The sequence below is a fragment of the Seriola lalandi genome, unplaced genomic scaffold (assembly GCF_002814215.2).
Source record: "Seriola lalandi dorsalis isolate HSWRI2012SDOR001 ecotype SW California unplaced genomic scaffold, Sedor1 jcf7180002054692, whole genome shotgun sequence".
In the NCBI taxonomy this organism is placed as follows: Eukaryota; Metazoa; Chordata; class Actinopteri; order Carangiformes; family Carangidae; genus Seriola; species Seriola lalandi.
Window position 1 is genome coordinate 752,509 of NW_019525245.1, and position 12,124 is coordinate 764,632.

General features: G+C 42.0%; 1 protein-coding gene across 2 annotated transcripts; it reads right to left on the reverse strand.

The window, feature by feature from the left end:
• On the reverse strand, positions 1-9,046 carry smarcc2 (SWI/SNF related BAF chromatin remodeling complex subunit C2). 2 transcript variants are annotated; one of them, XM_023423675.2, is made up of 26 exons: positions 8,917-9,046; positions 8,093-8,212; positions 7,903-7,988; positions 7,692-7,767; positions 6,971-7,063; positions 6,721-6,790; positions 6,569-6,638; positions 6,311-6,386; positions 5,082-5,326; positions 4,788-4,912; positions 4,581-4,634; positions 4,340-4,377; positions 4,119-4,249; positions 3,794-3,865; positions 3,590-3,703; positions 3,343-3,496; positions 3,131-3,247; positions 2,972-3,034; positions 2,576-2,834; positions 1,893-2,054; positions 1,716-1,777; positions 1,492-1,612; positions 1,245-1,408; positions 1,019-1,153; positions 566-929; positions 1-115 (listed from the first exon to the last, which is right to left on the reverse strand). In XM_023423675.2, exons 1-26 carry the CDS (start codon positions 9,025-9,027, stop codon positions 51-53), a joined length of 3,147 nt encoding a protein of 1,048 aa, XP_023279443.1. In that variant the 5' UTR covers positions 9,028-9,046; the 3' UTR covers positions 1-50. The 2 variants fall into 2 exon arrangements, with proteins under 2 accessions (XP_023279443.1, XP_023279442.1); XM_023423674.2 differs by having other exon boundaries at positions 7,692-7,773.
• Between the last annotated feature and the right edge of the window lie 3,078 nt (positions 9,047-12,124).

Below are 12,124 nucleotides of genomic sequence, written 5' to 3' on the forward strand. Positions count from 1 at the left end.
TTCAAAGTGGAGTCAGAGTCATTCGGATTCTCGGGCAATTTATTGATGTCTCACTGTGGTGGAGGGACCGGAGCTGCGGGGTGGAGTGTTTCCCCAGAGAGAGAGGCGTTGGGCTCTGTGAGGAGGTGACAGAGAGGAAAAGGTGAACAGTGTTAAAAATCAACCATTTAGAGCTGCCAGGTTTTACAATATAACCCTTAGTTCCTGTTGGTGGAACTCAGGTTGGATTTTTGTTAACAACATGAAGAACACAGATGAACCGGTCTGTGTGGTCCTACCGCAAGTTGAAAGGGGTTTGTATAAATAACTGACTAAATGTGAGTAAAAACAAAGGTTCCGCAGTAATGCAATTATCTTAATATTTCACTAAATTGAATATTTTTAGGGTTTAGACTGTTGGTCAGACAAGTCAAGACATTTCATGACATCACCTTGGGATATTGCGATGGGTATTTTTAACTGTTTTATCATATTACACATATTCATTCATATTTAATCACATATTACATGTGATTAAATTTTGAACTGTGCTTGACACAGATCAAGACAGTGAGGCTGCACTCACCATGAAGGACAGGTGTAGTGCTGGAGCTGGAGTGGGTAGCTGCGGCCTGGCTTGGAGGGCAGGGCGGCGAGGTGTGAGCGCTCTGAGCTGGTTGGGACTCAGGAGCTGGGGCAGAAGAGGCTGGAGGCGCGGGGCTAGCGGCCGGCTGCGGTGCTGGTGTGCTGGGTGCTTGCTGACTTGCTGTCGGGCCCTGGGGTGGCGGTCCTGAGGCCGCCTGGTTGGAATGAGGACCTCCAGCCTGGCTGTGCTGCTGGTGCTGAATCTGCTGGAAGTGCTGCTGGCGAGCCCTCATCTCAGCGTATTTCAACTGCTCCATGTGGAAAGACTGACGGTCAGCCAGCAGCTGCTGCCGCTGGTACTCCAACTATACACATGCACACAGAAATATGTTAAAGTATTTATATTGTATTCTACTGTCCATTGATGCTACATATCCCAGAACTCCTCACTTACAGCCTCCCTCTCTCTGTCCATGATGGTTTCCAGTTCTTCAAAGTGTCGCAGTTTAATCTCCAGCTTCTTCATTTGGGTTTCCACCAGCAGAGCCACAAGAGATTTGATCTTCCTCTCTTCCACTGCAGCCAGGTGCTGTCAAGAAAGTGGAGGTGAAACCAAAGCTGGAGAAAATGTAAAACAACACAAAAGGTGATGAAGGATACAGTGTGATAAATAACTTTACCTTGGCTTTGACAGCAGCAGCAGCGAGAGCAGACGCAGCAGCAGTGGCCAGGTTCCCCTCTCCAACATCACGCTCCACCTTGGCCTTCCTTTCTCCCTCACTCTCTCCTTCTCTTTGTCCTTCCTCTGTTCCCTCTTTTCCCTCCTTCTCTTTCTCCCCATCGCCTAAAAGCAGAAAAGACTTACATTTTTTCACTTTTGACAAGAACACAGTATTTCCTGTGTTTGAGAGACATGCACTTTCATACCCATCTCTGACTCAGTTTTGTCCGCCTCCCTCTCTCCTTCAGGTTCTCTTCCTCTCTCGTCTTCCTTCTTCCCATTCTCTGGCTGCTTTTCCTCTTCCTCAATCGCTCCATCTTTGCTGTCCTGTGTGGGGAAGTAAACACAGCACAATGAGCTTTGCAGCAGCGCATCGGCAGGACTATCACAAATAAGTAACATCATGTATTATAACACATATGCATCATACCTTGGCCTCTCTTTTCTCTTCACCTGATTGGCTGTCATTCTTGCTTTCATCAGTGTTTTCATCTAGAAGCCGAGAGAGAAGACACGTCAGAAGCTGTCTCTTGCAATTTTGCATGTTGTGTGTATATTGTACGTGTGTGGGTGTGTGTGTGTGTGTGTGTTTGTGTGTCCATCCCACCAGGTCTCTCTCCCTCCTCCAGCCCAGTGCCTGCAATGCCACTGCCCTCCAGGCCGTATAGAGGGTCCTGGCGGCCGCTGACCCTCGCCGCCTCCTCCACCCGCCGCACATGAGCCTCGACCAGAGCTGCAGGAACCTCCTCTTTCATACGAGAAAACTCCTCTGAGGAGCAGAGACAGATTGTGAAATTGTGAGTTAAAGGTGTTAAGGATAAATTGATCATCAATTAAGCAAGAAATTTGATTGCTCAGTAGTAATCTGTGCATGCAATGAGTGATCACTGTAACAAAAGCACTTGTTTTTAGGGAGCTTCTTTTTTTTTGATACAAGAACCTGTAACATGGCTGAGATGTTTTATCTTAACTTGTGTCGTTCATAATTATTGCATTCTGTAGAATTCCCAGCGTCCCACAACAAATGTCAAAATCAAGCTTTCATGATGAAAAAACATCCATTTTGTATTTCATAAGCTTTCATATTTCTCTAATTGATTAATTCTTGACCCGCCCAATTCAGGAAATAAAACTTCTAAACCTGTCGAGGCAACTTCACATGTTTATCTGAAACAAGATACAAGTTATGAGCTCATTACCATATTGTGTCTTCAGTAGGAGGTAGCTGTAAATAATTTTATTTTTCAGTGTCTGTACAGCAGGGACATTTCAAAATAAGCCATTTCTCACCCAGAGCAGATTTGGCTGCAGCTGAGGCCACACGTGGGTCGACTACGGAGGCGAGGAAGGCCACCGTGCTCATGACAGGGTTTCCTGCTTGGCTGAAAGGTATCGGCTGGTAGGCCAGTGGTCCCAGGGTCGAGGAGCTGTCCTCCAAGTAGGGGTCTTCAATGGGCAGGCGCAAGAAGTGCAGGATACACTCATCCTGCGTACGGCTGCCCACATGTTCTGACACTTTGTTCCAGTCGTCCTTGTACATCTCCAAGCCCTGAGGAAAGTGAGGTCTACATTTAGCCCTGTTGTTTTTTTTTTTTTTTACTAAGGCACTTTAGTTTTATACATTTTGACTTCATGTTGACACCATTGCTTCATTGTCACAGTGTTGATTGTAAGGATTGTTTGTACCTCAAGTAGTAGTAGTGTTTCTTGCTCTGTCCACTCCCTCATGGAGCTCGCTGCACTCTTGCTCTGCACACAAAATGAAAAAAAAAAAAAAAAGAAATACAGTAAGTCATAAATTATAGTTAAAGAATAATTCTGGCATCCATCCTCTTGGACCTGTACCTTTGCAGAGCCAGTCTTCTTGCTGTACATGTCGGTCCGTAGACCAAAGTTTTGCAGATCTGCAGGTTTTTCCTTCACTTTATCTGGGAATGACATCATCTGCTGGGTGGCAGGAGTCTACAGGTAGACAGCGACAGAACGACATATGTAAAACACGCTGGAATCTGAGTGCATGTGTCTATTTGTGTGTGTACGTGTGAGTGTATATGGACCTGGGGTGTCTTGGGCTGCAGGGGCACCAGACTGGATGGAGTGTCTGCCAGGACATGGAAGTGGGAGGTGGGTGGAGGACCCATGGGTGTGGGCCGGCTCTCGGAGTCCACCTGGTAGTTTATCAGACCCCACTGCTCCAGGAAGGCGTGGACTCTGCAGGACAAGAAGCACAGTGTTCCTCACAGAAACACACAAACATACAGTTGGATTGACTGATTATGTTCGTCACATTCAGCCTCCACCCACCTCATGATTGCACACACATCTCCTGCCAGGTTCCTGCGACAGGCGGTGGAGGTCAGGTACTCCTGAGGGTTCAGTCGATAGGTGTCGATCATGAAGTTCCTGTATGCCAGGTAACTGCCAAAAGAGGAAGACAGAACAATGACTACGACGACTTTTTGTTGTGTAACTGTACATATACATATACATATAAAATCTCATACTTACATCTCAGGGGTTTTGGATTTGTTCTTTCCATTGAAAAACTCGGGCAAGGCTCTGCGCTCAATGGCGTGAACACTGGAGGGGAAACATTTATGAGAGTGTGAGGACTGAACTACATCTGGACGACTCCTTTTTGACTTTTAGAGTCACCTACAAAAATCTGCATTTGTTTTTCTTTTCAACCAAAAATGAAAACAGCTGATTTCACACTTTAGGTCTCAGTTTGAATTTTGCATGTTTGAATTTTATAAACACGCTACTGACATCTCTGAAATCAGATCACTGCCAAAAACGAGAAAAACACAGAGAAAACAAACAAAAATCGTACCTGTTGTAGTCAAACCAGGCAGCGTAGCTCGGGATGATGATGTGGTGGGTTTGCTCAGTCACATTGTCCTCGTGAAGGTCTGAGCCTTTCACCGGTTCACCCTTCACACTCGGAGAGCCTTCCTCCTCCTCCTGTATGGACACATAGACACGCACTCAGGATGATGTATGGATGTACTGTCCTCAGGTAATGTTTTCTTGCACTTTCACAAACTATCTTACCTTGCCTGTTGTTTCCATGGACTCATCCTCTTGCTCATCTGTAAAACCATAGAAGGGCAAAAGAAAGGCATGACTGATAAACTGTTCATCAGAGTGATAGCATGTGCACCGTTCCTTTCTTCATGTTAAGTGGGACAACAGTAATATGAAAAACAATGTGCTCTTGTATGGAAAGAGTATTTTCTTTTAAAAGTAGTTACAGGTAGCCATGTTGGTGGTGACACAAAAACTTTCTGCTCACCCATATCCATACCTCCCTTTACTGGAGTTGAATCAGTGTCCTTCTTAGTGTTATCTGCAAAAAAATAAAGTATAATGTCAGCCAGTGACAGACAACAGATACTTTACAGTTTTAAAAGATGACAACTGGGATAAATGTACATGGTGATCCAGCGTGGGAGTTGGCTGTATGGTTATTGTAGCTGTATGTTTTGGACATATGTCATACTTGTCTTAGCTGGGTTTCCCTCTTCAGATGCTGGAACAGGTGACGCTTCATCTAAGTCCTTACTAAGATCCTCCTGTTCCTCCTCCCTCTGGCCCCGTTTAGACTTGGTGTACGGGGTTGTTGGCCTGTCAGTGCACGCACACGCACACACACACACACACACACACACACACACACAGGACAATATTTTACTATATTGTATAATGTTTCTGAACTCACTGATTCTACAACAGACACGTCAAGTATCACATCATTGTTAAATTTGTATGCATCAAGACATGTCTGGTCACAAACCCTTTCTTGGTGTTTTTCTTCTTGCTCTCCTGAGGTGGAGGGGTGGGGGAAGGTGACGGCGAGCGCTTCCTCTTCTTGGCACTACCAGGCTTCTTGTCCCTCCGCTCGTCAGGTGTGGTCACCTCATCCGTCAGGGTCTTGGCGGAGATCCGCTTCCTCTTAGGGCAGCCCTCACCCACTTCATAGTCCTCCTCATTCATCCACTCATTATACTGGTCCAGGTCTAAAATCCACTTGGCATGCACCTGAGAATAAAGACCACATATTGAATGCCAAGTCTAGACACATTTTACATAACCGTGGCAACCAATTGAGTGAAATGTCGCAAGCTCGTCCCACAGTTTATCCAAGCAGAGCTGCACTTTTTCAGAGAAAAACTACAATATCTACATGCTTAGAAATGAAATTCAAAAACTCTCTAATAGACAGACATTTAACAAAGAAAAAGAAAATGGTTCATAACAATTATTTACAAGAAAAAAAAAGGTTCATAACAAGCACACTGAGGAAAAGTCACTGAATGAAGATGAAATTTGAGTTGATTTAATATTTAATAATGTCAGTCTGAAGTTGTGATCTGAGGGAGAAACTTTTTCACTAAGTAAACACAGGGGCAGGAAGCTTGATAATAAACTAGCCCAGTGTGTTTATTATGGTGTGAACACTGCTCTTACTATCATGTCCTGGTGAGTTCTGAACGTCTTCAGTGAGTGACGTTCTGAATACACAGTTAGAGCCTCTGACGCTGCTTTGAATTTGCGGTCGGATCTTTTGTTTCAAGTACTAATTTGCAGAAGCACGTCATTCTTGGATGTTTTGTAAAGAAAGAAAAATATATGAAAATATATGAAATATAACCAGCTCAGTGTAAACAGTCCCTTGTATAATAAAGAAAGCTGAGATACATAAAATGAACACTCATGTTGTCCAGAGAAGCACAACAAGTTTATTTTAAATTTTAGCCAATTTAAAGATGTTGCACATAGAATGATGCAAAAGTCATCTGTAATTTTCCATCTAATGTAACAGTTCATCATCCACCCATAAAAAACATCTTTGATTTGAATTTGTGGAATATGTTTAGTTAGACATAGTGATATGTGAGCAGCGCATTAAAAAAAGATTTTGCCGTGTTGCGGGAGAATAAGAGGCACAGAAACAACAAGCTACAGCAAAAAGTTTGTGGACTTTACCAACATACTAAATATAGTACGACAAGAATGAGGTACCTTCCTGGGCTTTTCTGGGCTAGGAGGATCCTCCACAGCAGCCTCAATCTCACTAGCTGGGATCCAGGTATCATAACTATGCAGTGAGAGGGGAAAGGTCAAAGGTTAAGCCATGGGAAAGATTACAAGTTTGCGCTTGGAAAAACACCTCAGGGAGAGCAATGCGTGGGTTAAGTTTATGGAAAACAAAGCAGGAAAAAGAATAGAAAACAAGAACAAGAATAGCAGATACACTCTGAGAATGAACTTATTACAAACCTGTCTGGAAAATATCCCCAGTGGAGCAGCACTTGCTTATCTCTCTTCATCACAGGACGCACCCACTCCTCTGGACCAAAAACAGACAATTACATTAGCACAAAGCGACAAACACAACTTTCTGTGCTGAAACACAAAATTTGTAGCCTCACCTTCCTCCAGACTGGTAGGAATAGGCACAACAACATGGGAGCTGGAGGCCTTGTCTTCAGTCACTGAGCCCTGCAACAGATGTTTATACATGCTTCACTGGGGAAAAGACAAGGAAACACAGAAAACACCTAACTAAGAGCCTCCAATACAATCAAATACTCTGTTCGAAGTAAGACTTCTGTCTGTAATACTGACACGTAATCAGCTTTAACAAAAGAAAATGAAACAAAACACAACAAAAAATCACACCTGATGTCTTTTGATGATGTCTTTCAGTTTCCCGAGCAGTTTTGGTTCTATGTCAGAGCTCAGGTAGATGACAGGTCTAGTCAGGCAGTTGTTCTGAAATGAAGAAAAGCAGCAGATGTGTCAATTAATCAAACCACAACATTCACGAGCTTAAAATCATATGTGCACGAACATATATAAAAATGCACATATGTTTAATTTCATATAATCTCCATTAAAATAAGAACTGTCAGTGCTACGTGCTGTTGAGCTCATCAGATCAGGAGAGCTGGAGGATCTTGTGGTGGAACTGCAGAACTGATTAAGTAGGATTACTGGTCAAATCACATGACTGGGTGCCCTTCATTATTTCTATCTGCAGAGCTCGAGCAGCCTGATTCTCAGACGCTTCACAAATATGATGTAACAAGAGGAGACATGTAACCTCTCAAAGAGACATCTCTTAGCTCTGATGCCTGCAGCAGGAAGAAAAAACAACTCCCACTGGAGCTCATTATTAATCACATAAAAAAAATAACTGATTTAAGAAAACACTGGGGATTGTGGGAATGTTGTTATAGTTTGTAGGGTCTGAATGTCTATGAATCTATATGTAATATTATCTGAGCACAGTTATCAATTCTCTCTATTTCACAAATTCAGAGCTGAGCACATCCTCTGTAACTACATGATTCATTTACAAAATAATTCTGTATGAATAAATGCACTTAGGCAGACTCACCTGCACTAACGACTTCTCGATGGTCATGAACATCTCCACATTTCGGTCCATCCTTGATGGATTCTGGAAGTCAAACCTGCGCCTACCAGGAAATTAGACTGGAGTTACACATGAAACGGCAACATAGCCAAAATTCAACTGAGTATTGTAATTATTCTTTTCACTCTGTCTGTTTATCAACTATTTAAACCAGCTAGAAAGAAAGTCTTACCATCCTTGGTCACTCTTGAACTTGTAGGCTGCAGCCAGGATGTGGCAGAGAGCCCCCCCTGACTTAAAGTCCAGGAAACACTTCATCTGCACACACAAAACACAACAGTTGCAGGGCATCTCACTGGAAATGTGATGTGTACAGTGTGTGTGCAAATGAGACAGATAAAAGAGGAGTAAAGAAGACATACCGGCAGTTTGGTGAGGGGAGGGTTGCTGACATGTCGACCGAACACTTCCTCCTGGAACTGGAGCAGCTGGACCACCAGGCTGGACAGAGACTTGTTGGTGGGGGGCTCAGCCTGGATGTACTGAGATGACAACAACAACACAGAGGGGCAGTCAGAGCTGAGGTACAGAGGGGACAACAGACATATAAGAAATAAACTACAGTGGGCTGTTAGCTGCTGTGTGTTGGTGGAAGTTGTACATTTTTCAATTTTACCACTGAGAGTGTGAGACAGTGTCGTAATGGAATATGTGATAAGGGGGTAAATTCTTGAATATCGTCCATTTAATCTTTAATATTATTATTATCATTGGCGTGCTTTTGAAGAATTACTGTATTTTGTTACATCAATGTGTCTAAACACTGGCACACCGCTCAGTGTTCTTCCAGACAGGCCGTGGCTTCAGTCAGCGCAGCGCGCCACACAGAGCCAACATCTGGATCTGAGCTGCATTACCGTTAGCCCATTAGCTACTCGCTAGCTGGCTGGCCGGCTAAAGTCACCCCTTTTACAAATATTCATCCACATAGGTCAGACTGTGTCTGGCTTTTGGGTCGGCTTAGTTACAATAACGTAAGGGGATATCGCCATTCGCGGCTGCATCTGGTGCAGCTGTTGGCTCAGCATCCTTTTGTATCCCGGCTCGAGTGAATCAAACAGCTGGACGCTCAGCAGCACCCTCCCTCCTCTCTTTGTCACTGCCTCTGCCCAGCGGGTAAGTGTCCACATTTCAGGGTGGAAAATATATGCCCCGTATGTATTGTTACAAAACATGCGCTCAGTACCTTTTTGTAATTCTTTCCCAGCCAGACGCGGACATTATCAAACTGAGAGACGGTATCAGACGCTTCGAAATATTTTACATTCGGGCCGCCGTCTTTCTTCCGCACCGCCATCTTTGCTTGCAGACAACCAGTCGACGTCGCCTGCCGCCCAGCGGCCTCAGTGTGGTACTACAACTACTGGACAACATGGTGCTGCAATGACTCCCACTGAACAGCAGGGGCCAGAGTGGTGTAGGGATTGTTTTTAAACTGCTTCAACATAATGCGAGAGGTTTCAAAGCAGTGGTGCAAGCAGAACTCAGATTATGTAGCTACTGCAAAGCAAAAACAAGCAGTAAAGGTTGGAAGTGGCAGTTTGGACAATTGTCTTGTGTAATGTATAATAATTGATATAATAATAACATAAAATTGAATAATAGCCTTTACTTTGAAAACATACTTGAAAAGTCCTGCACTCAAATTCTTAAAGTACTTTTAAATTTAACTGTAATAAGTAAAATTACTCACCATGCACTATGGTTCCAGTATGGATCATTATCATTAACTCTTTTCAGAAAATAGTTGTAAGCACACTTCAAAAATTGAAAAGAAGTATTTCATTTTTTCTATGTGCAGCTCTGTGAAGAATGAAGTTGAAATAATGAATAGGATGTCAACAATCTGTCACGCAGTCATCAAACTCCTAACCAGGCTTTGTCTTTGCATTTGTTGCTAGTGAGGGATATTTTGGCCACAGTCTTCATCACTGTCCCATGTGCCCTTGTAGAGGACAAGGAACAACATATTACAGCCAGAGTAATGTTTTCCAAAAAAAAAAAAATACACAGTTCAATGTACATTAGTGCAGACACTCACTCAGATCATGTTACATATGAGTGAAGCTCAGTCCTGGATCACTTCAACAAGTAGGTCCATGCTACGGGATATGTTCTGAAAACACAATGCAGTTTACTGTGAGTGCAACCTTTAGGAGCCAAACACACACATTAACCAAGTCTTTGGGGCATCATCAGGCCTGATTCATTTGGTTTAACGGGCGGTGAGGTCTGGCTGTGTCTTCACTTGTTTTCAGAATCAGCAGGATGTTTGACGCACCACAAAGTGCTGCCAGTGCAGTTGAGAAGCTTCCTCACTGAGAGTGATTTAGAGGTTGATTAATTTATTAATTGCTAATGCACTGGACAAGTTACATGAGGTCAAATCTGAAATCATCAAAATAAAGTACTTACCCGTAAATCTTAGGGAAAAAAGTGAGCAATTACATCTTTTAGCTGGCAAAAAATGACCCCCCCCCCAGTTACTAAATGACCTCCTGCAGCAGGACCTGAGTTAAGAGCGCTGATGAGACCAGAGAGAAAGAGGATGGAAAGGTAGGCAAGAGGGGTTTTTGGATATGTAAATTAAATAAGACTCATACAATCAAAATGAAATTGAAAAGACTTTCTGATTCAGTCACAGTGAGTGCACATACTGTATTTAATTAAAATGTGTCTTTAATAATCTATGTTATAATCATTCATTTTAATCAGATATCTAGTGGCTACTGGGCCGACTATCAATTAATTATCTTGATTGCATAAGACCTGACCTATGAAGGCACTCTCGTTAAAACATATAAAGTTGATTTCACACTCAAGTGTGTTGTTCAGAGTTGGGCAGTAACAGCAGGAGGACAGTGAGAAAAGGTGTTTTTATGTATTTATGGCTAAATTAAACAAATACTCCTTCCTCAGCCTGGTGATTTGTAAAGAAAACTAGTTTTTATGGGCCATTTTTAAAGGGCATTTTTATGAAAGGATAGGGATGATGTTTAAAGCTGTGGTTCTTAACCTGAGGATCAGGAACCCCACAAGGGGTCACAAGTTAAAGTTTAGGGGTCATGAAATGATTTATAGGAAAGGAAACAAGAAAACTACACTACACAGAAAAAATACTTTTTTTTTTAATCTTATCTTAAATTAAAATTTTTTGAGAAATATTGAAAAGGCCTCCAAAAAATTCAAATGACACAAACTGAAACGGAAAAAAATCCCTGCTGAAACTGTAAAGGTTGCAACTAACAGTTACATTCATTGTTGATTACTATTATTATAATTTAATTAATTCACTGTTTAAGTTTATGGATTGTCAAACAATGGTGAAAAAAATACCTATCAAAACATTTTCAACAACAATAGTGATATTTTACAACGTATTGTTTTGTTCAACAGAGAGATTCAGTTTCAATGATTTCTGCCAAGAAATCAGCAGATTCAACTTAACTAAAATAGTTATGAAATTGATTGTCAAAATAGTTGTTGATTATTTTTCTGATAACTAACTAATCAGTTAACTGACTAATCGAATCAGCTCTAGGAACTGCAAACAGTTCACTGATGTGTGCAACAAGAGATTGTAATCACAGTGCTTCATTTTCAGTTGGGAAGCGTTGTGAGGATTGTAGTTCAATGGTTGACCTAGTATCCTCTATCATGTTAAACATATTAATATTGTCTTGCAGACATCATTTGATTTGTGCTTGGGAAGCACTTTTTTAATAAAAATGTATATAAAACATGATATATATTTTGCTTAATTTCCAGTTACGGCAACAGTTGAAGAAAATGACAGATCTAAGCCGTTAGTGCATGCTCCGTTACAGATTTAGTATTATATGGATATGCACAAAAATATAATAAAATGCATCCTATGATATTATATAAACATCACATTAAAATCAAAGCTCCCATGGAGTAATATGTGACAAGAAATAACATTTATATAAAAGTTCCACAATTCAGCCGACATAAAAGTAGAGAAATAACTGAGCAAAATATAGACACGTCAGACTGTTTTCATGTCTGTGACCTTTTTACTGGTCCTCATTTAGTCAGAGGCCTCAAATTAACCTTCATTAACAGAGAATAGGTGTCTGTGTGCGTCTGTGTGTGCGTATGTGTGTGTGTGTGTGTGTGTGAATCTTACATGACCCAGGCTAATTTGTGAAAGTCCAGAGACAACACTGAATAGAGCAGTGCTCCTTGAACTAGTATTCCTCAGACTGTCTGTGTGTTTGTGTTTGCTCATGAGCATGTGTGTGCATATCTGAGTAACAGTGTGTGTGGTGCACCCGTCTGTGCTGACGGAGAGAAGCCTATTGATTATTTTAATCCTCCTATTTGTGAGTCTGTGATCCTCTCGGCTCAGCCTTCCACAGGGGGATTGCTAA